This window comes from Polyodon spathula, chromosome 37 (assembly GCF_017654505.1).
Source record: "Polyodon spathula isolate WHYD16114869_AA chromosome 37, ASM1765450v1, whole genome shotgun sequence".
In the NCBI taxonomy this organism is placed as follows: Eukaryota; Metazoa; Chordata; class Actinopteri; order Acipenseriformes; family Polyodontidae; genus Polyodon; species Polyodon spathula.
In genome coordinates, this window is record NC_054570.1 from 2,178,557 (window position 1) to 2,195,974 (window position 17,418).

The window sequence follows — 17,418 nt, forward strand, 5'->3', positions numbered from 1 at the left end:
GATAGATAGATAGATAGATAGATAGATAGATAGATAGATAGATAGATAGATAGATAGATATTTTACAAATAATCAATTTTATCAATTGTCAACATGATAATAATGTTGACCAATTTTCAGCACCCATCAATACTATGTATTCAGGGTGAATAGATAGCTAGATAGCTAGCTAGCTAGCTAGATAGATAGATAGATAGATAGATAGATAGATAGATAGATAGATAGATAGATAGACTGACTCAATCAAGTATGGGAATAGATGAATAAATACATAATTAATGTTTATTCTGACTTCAAATACATTCCACATATTTTTGAGCAAAGCCAGCTGTGAAGTGCAGTGGTAACTTGCATTTTATCAAGTTTCCTCCAATGCGGAATGTTTCTTTCTTCTATATTTTACTCCATAATAAGGAATATCACCATTGCCGAAACAAACCCTCGGCCATTCAGCATTTATTTATCTGTTCAACACTTGCTGGAGTCTAGGTAGATGGATTGATAATTGATAGATAGACAGATAGATAGGTCCATATGTGTCTCCCACAACGTATGTTGCTCTGATGTGGGCAATTTATTTTCATCTGCAAATGCTGTCAGCAGGCAATCTGTTTCCACTTTCCATTACTTACAGCATGATTACATTCTAATTACAAAAAGTAATGCCAGCTCCTTCAAAGTGCACACGGTCTACAATGAAAACAAGGACTGCTTCAGCAGAGACCACACAATAGGGTTAAAAGAATTGTTCCCATCTCCCGCTCTCAAATTCAGGTTTACAGCAGCTAGCCCAGACCTTCTGTAATGCCATTACATCACTGTTTCAGGATGCATTGTCGTGTGTGTGTGCGTGTGTGTGTGTGTGTGTGTGTGTGTGTGTGTATATATCTATACACACACACACTCACAAATATATATATTACACACACACACACACACACACACACACACACACACACACACACACACACACACATTGACTTCATCAAAAGTTTACATACCCTCTTATTTCCCAGTGTATTAAGTGTTATAATTGTTGTTTGATACATTATACTTACATGGCAATGATGCCTCTTGTAAGTATGTTGAACACTCAATTCCTCTTATCAAGTGGCAGTTAAAAATCTGGTGAATTACATGAGTCAAGGCACCAATATTTATGAATTTTATTGGAGTTGGAGTCAATACATTGGTAAATAACATTATTGCAAATAGAGGGTATGTAAACTTTTCACGACAACTGTATATACATAAATCTGTGTATGTGTGTGTGCATTATTAAGCCATTCGTCTTTGGCATGTTGGGTTATACTTGCCAGACCTCAGAGATAATGTAAACTGACTGCAAGCAAACCATTGTCTTCCACATGGAGCTATTCTGTATTGTGAATTTTTGGTTCTTCTTTTGTTTTAAATTCGAAATCCATAAAGAAAATAAACAAACAAATAAATAAATAAATAAATAAATAAATAAATAAATAAACAGAACTTTGTTTTTAACTTTGGTGAGTTTTTTTTTTTTTTTTTTTGTGTCAGATTCAGTTCAGCGGAAAACTGAATGTGACCCAATCAGAAGTCTCATGTGATGTGATTGATGTGATGTTCTTGTTCGACAGTTTCTAAAGATTTTACTGGCAAAAAATGCTTGCTATATTAAATTGGAAGTGCTTAACCCAGACGTTGTTTGATATGATTATGTTTATTTGATTTACATTTTTATAAGCCTCTGGCCTCCGTTTTTCCCTTGCTTTGCTAATGTATCTGTGTTGAGGAACTTCTCAGACAAGTGATACTAAAGGGAAGCGCTGGTTAAAGGTCTTCTCTGTCTCCCCACCCCAAATATACAGCAGCTCCCCAAAGTTGCCTCCTGTGAGTAGAGTTAACTGACACTCTAGCTACTCTCAAGCCATTAAAATAGCTGGGTACGATAACAGTTTCGGTAGGCATCCTCCGATCCCATGACCAAGACAGCTTCCATTTCTACACCCAGGAACTCGAAAGTGGCGAGCTGCCACCCTCTTGAGGACAACAGTCCCTATCGGTCCCTCCCAAACCCACAGGATCGCCAGAGCCAATGCATCGCTCCCTCCAGAACCCTCAGCGAAGACCGGCCACTTCGCATCAGCCAGGATGTCGAATTAATAATTTCACTGTTTTTAACCGGGTCACAGAAATGAAGGCTGGGGACTATGAAGGATAGACGTCTGGTAATCTGACCTGCAAAGCTGATTATTAGCTGTGTCTTGAATGCATGTTTTAGGAGCTTGAAATAATGTGCACCATTGGTATGTTGATTTTCAGTACAATGCCAGTTACAGTTCTGCTTAATTAACTTTGTTAAACACCTTTCTCATTAACAACCACTTGAACAAGCTCCAAGCAATCAAGGGGATGACTTTGAGAAGTGAAATCCACAGACCAGTTTAGTATCTTCAAGGGATCAAGTTTGCGACTCAATGCCAACCTGCCCCCCCCCCCCCTTCTGTGGCCACTTGTCATCTTGAAAAGTGTCAACTGTTGACAAACAGACAGAAGGAAAATGTCAGTCAGACACTGAATACGGCAATCACATCCCCTGTCAGGACATCAGTCATATAGATAAAGAGACAGATAGATCTATCTATGGATCTTGTAGGGAGCTCACTTTAACCTTGGATCAATCATGTAAATATCAAGCATGTTTTAAGATGTTTACGTGTCTACGCTCACAGTCCCTTGATGACCGCTTTCCCTTCTTTTTGCCATTGCTGATTACAATATGATGACCAATGTCTTGGGACCAGCCCACCAACATGGCTATCTTTGCTACTGTGGTAAGTGCTCAACATGACCCACATGACCAGCCTAATGTATTCCCCATTCAGGGTGGTCAGGCAGTTGATGTGCTACACTGGAAAGATAGTTAGAAGGGAGCTGCGAGAATTCACAAGCATACTGTTGATTCAGTCTGTGTTACCCCTCTGGGTGTCAGCCTCTATCAAACTAGTACAAACATTAATGCATAATTAGTGCAGGCAATGCGTGGCTGTAGCTTGATTCTCTGGCATCTTTACAATGAAAGCCTGTGAGACGGTATTTTTAAATATTAAAGCCTTCATAGAGTTTGAAGCAGGATGTGCTGAAGCTGAGCGATATAAAGTCACGTATGTCTGCTTTGCAAGTAATCTAGCACAGCACACTGAGGGTAACACTTTATATTAACTGCCTCTAATTACAGTGTGCTTACATAGTAGTTACTTAGTAAACACATATGTCCTTACGCATAATTAAAATTGTATTATGCATAGTTACACTGTACATGTGTAAATCTTTTTGCATGATATAACCTTAATCCTAAACCTCGCCCTAATCCCTTTCTGATACAATTGTGTGATACATATATCGTACAAAAACGAGCACTCTTAACAACAATAGTGTTGTGGCTCCTGTTAATCAGATTAGTTGTCCCGCTGCTAGTATTGTTCAAACTATAAGGCATGAAACTCCAATCCACAAGCAGATGAGAACTTGAAGCATATATGGGAGCTGCAGTAAATCAAGGTCATTCCATGAGGTCTAGAAACAAACTTGCTTTCCCTTTGTCCATTATTTTAAGCACTCATGAGTATAATAGTATCCAGATTTGTTTGGCAAGGTACTTTCTAAGTTGAAGCTGGTTCAGAACTCTGCTGCCCAAGTCAAAATGCTGTTATTGAGATTTATAATTGAGAACTGTAATGGAACAAATAAGAACCTACTTACTGGGGTGTCCATCCCTCCCCACTCTTTGTCACCCTGTACTGTACAATGTAGCATGTGTATGTGACTTGTGTCATATTTATCTGGGTCACTGTGAAGTGATTCATTTTGGAGAACACGTACACAGCCTGCTTTTTACAAACACATTTGCAGTACCTACTTACTTCACTTAAGAAACATAAAACCACATGTTGACATTGTGCTATATATTAACATAAACAATTTAATCAGAAAAGGGATACGGTTAGGTTTGGAGTTAGAGTTAGGCATAGGGATAGGATTAGGGTTACCATTGGTAACCATCTGGAATTATACACACTGAAGGCAACATATTTGACACAATCTCTAATTTATCCTTAGATAATTCTAGAAAGGCGTCAATAGACAAGCAATTTTAAATCACTGAATATAAATATATGTATATCATAAAGCTGTAAGGATGTTTGCCACAAGTAGTTTTGTTCATTGAAAACGTTATTCTAAGGTTCAAGACAAAACTTAAGCTGAGGGAACACAAAGCCACGTAACGGCTTGAGACTTGGTTTCAGGCCACCGCATGGCTCTAAAGGGGACTTTGGGTGTGATACTGCAAAGTTGCCTCAAACTAGGTCTTGGAAACCTGGTTTTAAGTCACAGTTTAAGAAAAAGTGTCTTCGTGTTCTCTCAGCTTTAATGACATCTCTTATATCCTGGAATATTTTAATAACAAAAAAATAAATAAAAAATGAAAAATCTATAAAGAAGTGTCTTAATGAAAAACATTGTTTCTTTAATAATACTGTTCCCTTCTACTGGCAAAATAAAATCAAAATCTGACGCTGTAACCCTAAGGCACAACAACCTTTGGTTGCTTAGATGACCTTGTTTCATTGAGTTTTGCTTCAACAACAGTGTGCTCTTGAATTCAATAGGAATTTCATTTGAAAGCCGTAGGAAATCATGTGTTAGTTAACTTAAAGTGTTACCATGCTATGTAAATATGCAGCAGTGGGAGACAAGATTGTAAATTGTTAAAGAACCAACCCTGTCGTCTGTTATTGCAAAGTTATTATAAACTCTGCTTAGTGAAGAGTATTTTTCATAAGGCTCTCTGATTTTATGTTACTGTTTAATTGCAGTAGGGGGCAGTGTGCTGCTTTATAAACGCCCCCGTGGTTATGAGTGTTCATAAACTGCTCTTGGATATACAGTAATCTCCAACATTGCTGTGTGTTCATTTATTGACTTTTCATTCTGATTCACAAAATCTAATGTCTCATTTCCAAGGGGTCCTTAGAAGTTACTCACAAATAATAATGCATCTTGAATATTAACATGGACAAACACTTTCGATACAAAATACATTTCTCTAAATACAAATACAATGACATAACCCAGACTTTTTCTTTTGTAATGTTTTTTTTTTGCCTAACACTACTTTTGAGTTATACAGATGGGTCTTTCAGTACTGAGCAACTGCTTCTTATGCTGTGTGGCAAACATTTTGACATGTCTCTTTTTAAATGTTGTTTGAACCTGAGTTCAGCAATGCCTGCATTTGCCAATAGCAGTTCCCGTTATTGTGAGGCTTGTACAGTGGCGTGGCAGGGCAAATCGGTGCCAGTTAAAAATGTGTTGATGGTTGGCAAGGATACGGTTCATTTCTGTGCCTGCCAGATAAATGCGGGTGTGTGGCTGTGTTTGTACAGGAGAGCATGGTTGTGTTTCGTAATGCTATCCACCTGGTTTTCACATAGTTTCATTCGGTTTTGTTCCATCAGTAGTCTGTACTATCATGTGAGGATGGAACCTGCTACCACATTTTCCAATTAAAAACCCTCTTAATTGAACTAAAAAGGTCTAGGTGTTCTTTCAATGTTAATGGGAATGCTAGTTTAGTTTTTGTCTCAATGCATTTATCAGTTCTTGCACTTATTCACAGCTTGGTGCACTGAACTTCCTCTGGGCTTTCTTTCTTCCTGGACCTAAAGGTGTTGGATAAGTATTGGAAAGGGCTCCCCGTGCATTGCTTGATTCTTAGGGTCCTCAGACACCTCCAACAGGACTGCTGGACTGCTGTGGATGAAAAGTAGAAAATGATAGGATCTAGGCAGGCATTGAATGTGCTGAAAAGCAAGACCTCGTTTCTCCAGCCCGGACTGCTCCCCTGGATGTACCCGACGATGTGGGAGACGTTATAGGGCGTGAAACAGATCAGGAAGACGGCGAGGGTGGCTAAGACTAAGCCCACAGCCCTGCGCTTTTTTTCCTTGTGCAAGTGAGCAGAAGACATGACAATCCAGGTGAAGCTGCAGTAACAGAAGCAAGTGATAAGCAAGGGTACGCAGAACAGTACGATGCCGAGCTCCAAACGGACAGGTAAGAGGACGGCCAACTGCTGTGAGGTGAAGTTGTCGTAGCAAACAGAGCCGTTGGTGGCCGCCTCGCTCCAGTCTCGATTGAGCTCTGTGATGTAGACGATGCTGCAATGGGCGAACGCACAAACCCACAGGAAAAGGCTGACCGCCAAAGCGTACACCGGCTTGCGATGCATTTTGTAGCGGAATGGAAAGGCGACCCCCAGGTATCGATCCACACTGACCGCAGTTAGGAAGAGGATACTGCTGTAGATGGTGCTGTAGTGGAAAAGACCACTCAGAGGACACAGGTAGGCAGGGAGGCTCCAAATGTTGCCCGCGGCTGCCTCGATGGTCTTGAAAGGCAGGAAGGTGAGGAAGAAAAGGTCGGAAAGGGTGAGGTTGAAGAGGAAGATGGTGCCGGGGGTGGGTTTGCGACGCAGTTTCTGGTACAAGGCATGGAGAGCCAGCAGGTTGGAGGGCCAGCCAGTCAGTAAGGTGACAATGTAGACTGTCAGGCAAAGAGCATTCCCCTTGCTTGTAAGCAACGACATCTTGATGAGAGCAGCATTCCTATACTTGTGTGCGACAAGAAAAGAGGGATTACAAATCATCTTGCCATATTTTTTGTGTAGAAACAATTTGTGTGACTCTAAGTGTTTATCCCTAGTGAGGCCACGGTGAGTTGATTTTTTTTTTTACAAATCTGGAAGTGTATTTTGATGTTTTTTTGTTTTTTTTATATTGCGCTGGTACAGAATATTGCCTTTGAAATGAACTGTTAGCTAAGATTACTTCTCATATATGCACCATCACGGTTAACCCAATTTCACTTGTCTTAAGTAAACAGCACTTGCCAGATGAGGGATGGCATCTAGTCAGCAGTTTATTTAGAGAGAAGTAGCACCATGAATACAGGTAACAGTGTAATAATAATATATAATATCTTAATTTTTATATAGAGCCTTTCATAGGGGGCTACCATCAAAACGTTGTAATCCTAGTGCTTTAAGATGGCTGGAAATTACACGGCTAAATGAAGAGGGGTTGGAAATCTTTCTACTCACTGCTTATGCTAACTATGATTGTACAGGTCAGAAATGTTTACATGAATGTTGTCAACGGAGAGACAAATGGATATGATTCATATCCTGGCTTTACAGTAAAGGGTGCACAATGCGTTATACAGTAGTTTCTATAGTTGTGTCATTATTTCGGAATCAGGGAGATCAATCCACGCTGCAAATGTTTGTCTGAAGCAGAATAAACAACACACCTCTGATCTTTATTTATTGATTCTTTCACAAATCCAGCTGGAAACTGTGTAGCTGGGTCAGAGAACACAACAGGTGATCTGTGGATTTGTCAGCAAACTGTGGATTTCTTAGTAGAAAAAAAATGCAAGTCCCCTAGTACAGTATAGCAATAAAGCACTGTGAAAGAACGGTAAAGCCTGTGCAAGCATTGTAAAGTCAGGAGAGGTATTGTTTAAAAACATGGCAAATGATAAATGAACAGTAAAAGCATAGGAAAAATGCCAAAATACTGTGCAGATATTTGCTACAATCATACATGATCAGCTGGGCAGAGTCAAAAACAATAGGTTTGTTTTTTTGGTTTTGTTAATGTAGCAATTACAAATCTTTAAAAACAGAGCGATTAACAGTAGCCCTTATTTCAACGGGGAGATTATTACAGGTTGATGGTGCTGAATTAGGACGCTGTAAGGAACTGTCCTGTGGACTTTTTAATAGATGGAATGGCTAGTTATTGAAAGTAATGAATAATGATTAGACTGTAAGAGACTGGTAAGATAGGCTGGCATTTGATTTTGTACAGACTTAAAAATAAATTGGCGCCAATGAAAGTTTCTAAGTAAATTTCAATTCGTCCTACATAACACAATGATGTGTTGTGGTCATGGGACCATTGCAATAGATTACCACCACTGTGTATTGGTTGTGCATGCCGTGGTGTAACTGCATGAAGGTATCATGTTAACAGTGGCATACTCATCCCAGCCTCACCTTGGCAATATTTACAAAACTTCAGTATCTTAATACAATACAGCTTGATATTCCTCAATCAGTTGGCTTTTTTTTTAAAAAAAATGTAAGTTTCATAAATACTTTATTCCTTAAACCAGACTCTTGAATGAAAGTTTTGTGAACAGAGCTTTTGCCATTGAAGAACAATTGTTTGGAAATCGAGACAGTATCTCCAGCTGTGGCCAAAAGTATTGTATTTGCAAAAGTATTTAATTTAAAACAACAACAACAACTATATGAACATAATTTAGATATTTTATTTAATATTGTGTAATCAAAGAGACTGCAGTGCTCTGCAGTTTCTCGTTAAGCATCTGGAAGCCGTATGCATTTCAATATGTTAACACTGTTCAGTGCACCAAGCTGTGAATAAGTGCAAGATGACTTTATGAAGCAAAATTAGTTCATTCCATAGGGTAATGCAAAACTCTGGGCTATAGCAAAGATATTTTACAGTTATGAATTTGATAACTGCCCTTACCTATAAAAATCTTGAATCTTGAGTGCAGTGTGAAGATCTGCAGATACCAAAAAGCAAGATGTGCTGAGGTCCTCCCTTGTGTATTGTGGTATTGTGATTCGCAATCTTTATTTGCTGGCTTGTCCTTTAGTCCGAGAAGTGGGCATGCCACTGCTCTCTGCTCCTGGCTTTGAACACACTGGCATGATTTATAATGGGAAAGGTTGCTCTCTCTTTTCTCCTTGTGTTTTATTTGTCAAGGCAGCATGTGACCTGATGACTGTTTTTTTTTAACAGTTTTATCATTCACTGTGAGGTGGAAACCTCTGGAAATGTATCCAGCAACACATTTTAACGTTTGCTTTTCCCAGTAGACCAGGGATATCATAGGCAAGGCTATTGTACCTTCCCCCTACCTATGCTAAATTGCAATACGTTACTGGAGGCTTATCTATTTACACCTTTAGATTATAAACCCAATACTCCATGAGCATTTGTGAGTGTTCTTTTCAAAGCATACAGTAGCGTGCAAATGTATTAAAACACACCATTGCTCCTGTAGTTTTGATTGGACAGACATGTAAAATCAAACCACTGGAACTGCAAATGTTAGAAATTGTCAAAATAGGCAAACAGTGATTGTCAAACTTGGGTGTAAATCTTTTTTGTCCAATATATGTAAGCACACAATTGTATCAGAAAAGGGTTAGGGTTTCGGTTAGGTTTAGAGTTTGGGTTAGAGTTAGAATTAGGGTTATATTATGCAAAACAATGTACACATTAAGTACATTTTAACTGTGCATAATAAAATTGTAATGATGTGTAAGTGCACATGTATTTACTAAGTAACTACTATGTAAATACACAGTAATTGGAGACATGATGTAAAGTGTTTCCCACATTTATGGTAGTCCTATTGTCATTATACCATGAATTTCAATTCAATCCAGGACCTGATTGAACCTAGCAACTCAGAGATGCAAAATATTGAGCAAAAATATTTAAAAATGAAAAAAGAAATAAAGTTTGATATTCACTTCTAGCTGCATTCAGTATTGTGTATATTTTATTAATCTAAGACACTGCAAGTGCATGAGAGGTGGAAAGTATCATGTGTATCCAATAAATGTGCAAAAAATATGTACATATATTTAACCTTATTGAACTAAAGTTTGCACGTCGCATTCTGCAAACAGACTAGGTTAATTTCCTACATGGCAACAGTTATTAATGTCCTGTGGGTTGCTTTATTGCAGACATGATTAAAGTTTAGAACTGCTGTGATATTGCTCTGACAGTTAATCTCCGGGGCTGAATAAATGATTTACAGAAGTTTACATTTCTTTATGAAATAATAACCGTGCATATTGCAGTCATGCAATTACATTGCAGGACAGTATTCCGTCGCATATCTGACTGCGATGGGACCAGAGTCAGGGTGGATATGTATAAAGTTGGATGAATGAATCCTGTTTTAAATACCATTATACACAGCTGTAACAATTACTATATTGACACAATTATTGTTTTGAAATTCAGCTTTTATTAGGAGCTCCCCTAAATCCCTTGTTTAGAAAGATATGGGGTATTAATGCTTGTGACAGGGTAGCCAACTGCCGTGTGACACGCCCCCCGCAGGTGAACAGGATTTATTTAGCTATCAACACACTGAACAGCTCACATGACCCTGCCAGCAATGGCAGTGCATGGAGCACATAAAACACAGTGTACGAAAACTTTGGTAGGATCTACAATCCCTGAACTAATCTTCTCTGTTCAATAAAAAACGAAAGTTGCTGAAGAGGTTGATCATGGTGGGTGTGACGGGCTGGCGAGTGGATTGAGGCTCAGAGACAGATTAAAGGCAAAAATAAAGTTATTTTATTAAATAAAATAGTCAAATAAACAGGCACAAGGGTCAACAAAAAAGAGGTTCAAAAAAATAAATAATCAAAATGAACTTACAAAATAAACAGTCAGTTCCAGGTCTTCCTTTAATTTTAAATAAAAACTCTCCAACATAAAAGCAAACTCTCAAACAGAGGACCACACCCCAAACAGAAAACACACTACTACACTACTACACTACTACACACTCTGCTACACTCACTCTACACCCACTGCCAGCCAGGGCCTCTCCCCTGGCTTTTATCCCCTGTGGCTGGAGCCCAATTAATCAATAATTATTCAATTTGGGCTCCAGCCACATTCTCCCTGCCAGTTCCAAACATGTTCATATAGATGGGGAGTTCCCCTGTCACAGTGGGTAAATAGGATAGGTGACAGGTGGTGCATACGTGACAGCTGACTGTATCCAAATTAATGGCAGTGTAGAAAAATTAAATCTGTGACATCACAGATCCCATTAGCTTGTATCATGGACCACCCTTTCTCAGTGAGGGAACACAAAGCCACTTTGTGGCTTGGAACTTGGTTTCAGGAGACTAGATTTTAGGCCACTGCCAAGCTTGTCCCATGTTAACACACAGTTCTCCTCCTGCTGAGGATTTGAAAAGCACAGAATCTAATTTTTTTTTTTAATGTTCCCAGTGTTTCAGATCTAAAGGGCTACCAATCTTTCTTTTTTCAAACTGTGGATGGATTGGTCTTCCCCTCCCATTTCTGCCTCTCCATTTTTTTGGTTGTGGTCTTGGACTTGAAAACACCTACTGCACTTTCAACCCTCTGTCTGATCTGATCAACAGTCGATTTGTCCCTGTCACAAAGATGGCTTGAGTGGCGTGTGGGGTAAAGGACCAGAAGGAAGTGCAGAAGGTATGAGGCTGAAACTGAGCGTATTGACAATAACAAATAATGATGGACATATGATTATACCTGTATAATGATGGACATATATATATATATATATCATATTATATATCTATATATTATATATATATATATATAGATATATATATATATATCAATACGATCAGTAATCTGAAACCCTGTGACATATTTTCAGTTTACAATAGCATTAAATTAATAATGAAAGCATGACTAGCAGTACAGTATTCCTGGAAACCTATTAAGCAAATTCACCATGGAAATGAACAAGAGCTGTTGATGCATTCAAAACAATTTGTATTTGCATGGATTACAGTGTCACAGGGCAAAGCAACTGCTTCCCTCTTTATTTCCATGTCATTCTGCACGTCCCAGCAACAGGCAAGTCTACGAGAGCAATAGCAGGCAGAGAGGTTTGCCAAATTAACGGCAGCTGTTCCTTTGACTTGTCTGTATACAGGAGGTGGTAGAAAATGTAATGAAGAGGCAGGAGGTTATTGCATTGCTGCCAGCAGCTACAGATAAGCTTGATTTACAAGATCTTCCCACTTTTGATGGACATTTCCGTACCCAGCTATGCCAAAACCATTACGAGATTCCGCCCCTGCTGTAGGTCACTCCTCATTATATAACCCGGTACTTTACGGCTAGGGCCAAAAATTTTGTATCCCCTCATCAAATGAACTAATTTTGCTTCATAAAGTCCAATGAAACCTGCTGAATAATGTTACTTTAACACATAGAATTACATACTGCTTTCCAGTTTTCCATATACTTAACGGAAATTAATTTAAAATAGTAAGAGAAAAGGAACACATAGCCACAAGCAGTAAAACGCATGAAGCTTTTTAGAAGTTGTTTAAGAAGCCAAATTTAAGCACAATAATATTTTCACACATGAGTGCCTATTGTTTCTATATCACTGACTGCTAGGTGGCCCATTCCATACCTTCATCTCTCTTTGTGAAGTACTGTCTCTCTGGCCTCTAAGTGTATCTTCATTTAATATCCAGCTGTGTCCTCCACTCCTTCTATCTGTGCTGCCCTTAAAATACACTCCTTTTAAGATTTTAAAGACTCAAACCAGATTCACCATCCCTACTGTGAAGCATGGTGGTGGCAGCATCATGCAATGGGGATGCTTTTCATCGGCAGAGACTGGAAAGCTTGTCAGGGTTGAGGGCTAAATGAATGGAACTAAATACAGGCAATTCCTTGAGGAAAACCTGCTTCAGTCCGCAAAAGATTTAAGACTGGGATGAAGATTCACCTTTCAGCAGGACGATGACCTGGTGGTTCTACCAAGTATTGACTCAGGGGGGTGAAGACTTATCTAACCAAGACATTTGAGTTTTTTATTTTTCATTAACTGTTGTTTCACAATAAAAATTATCTTGCCTCTTCAAAGTGTTGAGTAGGTTGTGTAAATCAAAGGAAAAAAATCCCATTTAAATGCATCAAGATTTCAGGTTGTAACACAACAAACTGTGAAAATGTCCAAGGGGGGGGGGGGGTGAATACTTACTACAGGCACTGTAAATGCATTTATTGAAAAAAACTGCAAGAACTATAGACACAGAAAACTTGATGTAAAAATCAGGCTTGCATCGTGCAGCAAAAGTCAAGAACACATACTCAAAGGGCAGGGTGGCCCATCACTAATTGTTAGAGCTGCTCTCTGTCTGCTCGTTAACTGTGCAGGCTGCCGGGCAAAGTCTTTTACAAAAACCGATGGCTCGTATCCTTCCTAGCACCCCTGCTATGCAGTTTCTGATGCTGTTTTGAACTTCAGATGAGGAAAAATAGAAGATGATGGGATCCAAGCAGGTGTTGAATGTGCTGAGAAGCAGAGTCATCACACGCCACTTGGGACTTTGCCATTTCACAAACCCCACCACGTGGGAGATGTTATAAGGGCAGAAGCAGAGAATGAAGACCAGCAGTGTCCCCAGAGCTAACCCGATGGCTCTCTGCTTCCTTCGACGGCTGATGTTCGGCAGGGAGAGAAGGATCCGGATGAAACTGATGTAGCAGAAGGTGGTGATGAGGAAGGGGATGCAGAAGAGGACAAAGAACATTTCGAAGCGGACTGGTAGAAGTATATTAAGTTGCTCTTTTGTGAATTCCTCATAGCAAGAGGAAACATTCTGAGTCCCATTCCCTGGTTTCTGGTACTGGACGATGTAGACAATGGTGCAGTGAGCGGTTGATATGACCCAGAAGAAGACACTCACGTAAACAGCGTACATGGGCTTGCGGTTCATCTTGTAATGGACAGGGTAGGCCACCCCAAGGTATCGCTCCACACTGACCCCCATTAGAAACAAGGTGCTGATGTAGATGGTGGAGTAGAATATAAAGTTGCTCAGCGGGCACAGCAAGTTGGGAAGCACCCAATGCATGCCTTGGGAGACCTGGACCATCCGGAAAGGCAGGAAGAGAAGAAAGATGAGATCCGAAACGGACAGGTTGAGAAGCAGGATGTCGATGGGAGCTGGTTTGTGGTGGACTTTCACGCTGAAGGTGTATAAGGCCAGGCTGTTGGTGGGTAACCCCGTCACGAAGGTCACAATATAAACAAACAGGATAAACTGTTCTTGGGGCATCAGAGCCATTGTTGTTTGGTGTGAAAATGGCTACTGGAGAACTGCAGAGGAAGGGAAGAGAAAAGGTTTAGTTACATTATTATCTCTATATCTGGCTATGCATAATAGAGAGGGTTTAACTGTGTTTTCTTTATAGTAATATTCATACTGTTTTTTCAATGTAGCTTTTCCGTATATGCAAGCATGCATTCTTATACATTTTGTAGGCAGTTTTTTTTGTAAAGAGAACTTAATGGGATTTGTAACAGCACTTCTAAATATGCTTAAACATATGCAGTATTTAACTGCCATAGTTCATACAGAGGGTCTCTAGCAGTGCTGTACCAGTATAACAAACTCTAAATCTGAATTAACATCTATTCAAAAAACAAAATTACCGTTCAAATTTAAACTCTTCTAAAGAAAGTAAAAGCCCTGTAAAAACATTTGGGGATTCCCATGGTCCCGTTGCTATACGTTGTGAATCGGTTCTGCACTAGAAACTGGGGATTATTTGACAGACGACAGCTGTTTATCCCAATTAAAATATTCAAGAAGCCATTACTGCATACCATGTATAAAAAAGAACAAATAATAGATCAAGAAGACTGTTCAACAACTGTAAAAAAAAAAAAAAAAAAACGAAGGCAGTAAACTATTTTATTACTCTAATAGATCTATAAAAACTTGACAGAGGTTATTCTACTTCCAGTAAACCCTGAAGAAACTCAGGTCAGTTAGAGTAAGTGAATGCATCCCTTGCTACTGCCTTGGGTCAAGGCTCTGCTAAATGAAATAATAGGGTATGGCTTGTCCTGGACTGGAATGCATCAATAGAACCCAAAATAATTACAACTTGGCAGTGCTTGCCTACCTTGACTGTAGCTTTACAGCTACGGACAAAAGGTTTTGCATCAGCCTATAGAATTAACATATTTTGCTTCATAAAGTCGAATGAAACCTGCTGAATAATGTTACGTTAACATATGAAACTTACTTTGTAGTGTTTCACATACTCAACAAAAAAACTGACAAAAATGAAAAAAAAAAAGTGACATTTCGAAATATAACATGAAATACTATACTGCTGTTAGGGCTTTCGGTAGAATTTTGTGGTATCATTTTGTAGATTCTTTGATATAAAATAACTAAATTATGTTCTTTTTAAAAAAAAAAAAAATCTATTTCTCAATCCTAAAATTCTAGGTGATGCTAATTTTATGGCTAAAGCTGTAGTTCTGTCAAAATTAAAATGCATTTTGCTCCTTATTAAATACTGTACAGAAGTTTATAAATAAAAAAAGAAACATTTGTCAATACGCTTTAGTGAACTATAGATCTCTTGTATGGAATTTTAATAATACACTGAAGAAAAGTAAAGACAAGATAGCGATTTTATACTTACCAAAGAAATTTCTACAGGCAGATTTCCCTAAATAATCCATATACAGAAAGCACTTGCAGTAAGTGCAGCCAGACCCTTCTAACAGGAGTGCTAACAGATGTGCTAGAGCTAGCAATAATTGAAAAGCAGCTGGGTGCTTCTTATGAGAAAGCTAACAATTGTGATAATGGAAAAAGAATCAATCCGTGCATACACTTCCACCCAGCTCCTTAGCTCTCCCCAAATAAAGTTACCTAGCAACATGGGAGGAATTAAATATACCTTCTTCCACTGAAGAGGTAGTTGGTGTCAATGGAATAGTTAAATATTCAGTTCACGATATGGCACAGCATAAAGCCACACAGTTGTTTATTTAATGATTTGAAAGCTGCAATAAGGGGTACTGTTCATCTTTGGAAACTGTGTTATAGGCAGTGGTATCTGTTGCAGCATTATTTATTTGCATGCACTCACATATCTTATCAAACATGTAAAAGGAAGCAGAACAGCATGATAGAAAGAGTCTACTGTCTTCCATGCAAACATGAAACAGGATTCCACGCAATGGGTTTTGCTATGGGTGAGTTTGCTAGGATGTCTGCTACAATGTAAGATTAGGAAAAATTTCAGCCAACGAGAAACTCTTGAAAATTTAAAAAAATGTGGCTATAACTTAACATACTTGTTTTATTTTTTTTCCAAATTTATTTTCGCTTTGACTCTGTGAAACAAACCCCTTCTTGACCCTGCGTTACAGGTACTAGGACCCTACCTGAGCCTTACGAGCATGTTGGATCCTGCCAATGAGAAAATATGTGAGGTCATGTGATGCGGCCACATTATCTGTAGCACCCCTCAGTGATGTTATACAGCATTGTGCAAATGGGTTAGAACACCCCATTGCTTCTATAGGTTACTTATTTATTACACGCATGAAATGAAATCACTAAAACTGAGAGCATAGCAAAGAATGTCGTTTTGTAATGTTGTCAGGGTTTGGGGTCATTGTGAGGGGTGATATCCCACATTATACAACTACAGTGTGGCCAAAAGTTTTGCATCACCTAAAATCATACAATACTAAAAATATATAAACGTATATATATATCTCATATATATATATATATATATATATATATATATATATATATATATATAGAGAGAGAGAGAGAGAGAGATAGAGAGAGAGAGAGAGAGAGAGAGAGAGAGAGAGAGAGAGAGAGACTTAACATGTTATAGAGTGTTAATAAAGCATTGTACATGATTTACAACCATGGAATAGCCATAGACTGAATTAAATTTATAAATCCCAAAGTACAATAGGTGGCTAAAAACTGTCCCCTTTATAAAAACGTAATTTCATCTATGGCTATTACATTACAGCCATCTACATTGTTTTACTAACACTAACACTCTATACATAGTTATTAAGCACATATTATATATTTATAAAACATTTATAAAACATTAATAACCAGCACCTATATATATAGCTATATATAGATATATAGATAGATATATATTATATATATATATATATATATATATATATATATAGATAGATAGATAGATAGATAGATAGATAGATAGATAGATAGAATTCATTATTTAACATCATGTAACAGAATTAAATTGCACAAGCGTAATTCAATATGTTAATGTAACATTATTAAGCAGGTTTCATTTCGACTTTATGAACCAAAATGAGTTTATTCTATAGGGCGATGCTCAACTTTTGGTCTTAGCCATACAGCAACTGGACACTGCTGAGCAAGGTGGCTTTGGGTGAAAATTAAAGCTTGAGTGAGTTATGCAGTATTTTTATCAAGTATCTCCCAACAAGACTCTTATAAGTTCTTTTGTGTACCTTATATTGAGGAACTTGAGTCACAAAGAAATCGAATAAGGAATAAGGCATTGATTCCACTGAAGAAGGATGTGCAATAGACTTTTATGAATGCATAATGAAATCCCATTGTCTCTAAATGTATCAAAAGCCAAAAATTGCAAGAGCGATAGACACAGAAAATTTCTCCAAAAATCAGGCTTCGTGCAGCAAAAGTCAAGAACATGTACTCAA

At 38.3% G+C, this 17,418-nt stretch overlaps 2 protein-coding genes across 3 annotated transcripts; both read right to left on the reverse strand.

Annotated features, from left to right (window-relative positions):
* Positions 1–3,032: 3,032 nt before the first annotated feature.
* On the reverse strand, positions 3,033–8,774 carry LOC121304274 (free fatty acid receptor 2-like). Its single transcript, XM_041235309.1, has 2 exons — positions 8,604–8,774; positions 3,033–6,652 (listed from the first exon to the last, which is right to left on the reverse strand). Exon 2 carries the CDS (start codon positions 6,626–6,628, stop codon positions 5,654–5,656), a length of 975 nt encoding a protein of 324 aa, XP_041091243.1. The 5' UTR covers positions 6,629–6,652; positions 8,604–8,774; the 3' UTR covers positions 3,033–5,653.
* A 4,088-nt stretch (positions 8,775–12,862) lies between these two features.
* LOC121304275 (free fatty acid receptor 2-like) lies at positions 12,863–17,293 on the reverse strand. Of its 2 annotated transcripts, none has more exons than XM_041235310.1 (2): positions 17,206–17,293; positions 12,863–14,016 (listed from the first exon to the last, which is right to left on the reverse strand). In XM_041235310.1, exon 2 carries the CDS (start codon positions 13,982–13,984, stop codon positions 13,028–13,030), a length of 957 nt encoding a protein of 318 aa, XP_041091244.1. In that variant the 5' UTR covers positions 13,985–14,016; positions 17,206–17,293; the 3' UTR covers positions 12,863–13,027. The 2 variants fall into 2 exon arrangements, with proteins under 2 accessions (XP_041091244.1, XP_041091245.1); XM_041235311.1 differs by lacking the exon at positions 17,206–17,293 and adding an exon at positions 15,360–16,021.
* Between the last annotated feature and the right edge of the window lie 125 nt (positions 17,294–17,418).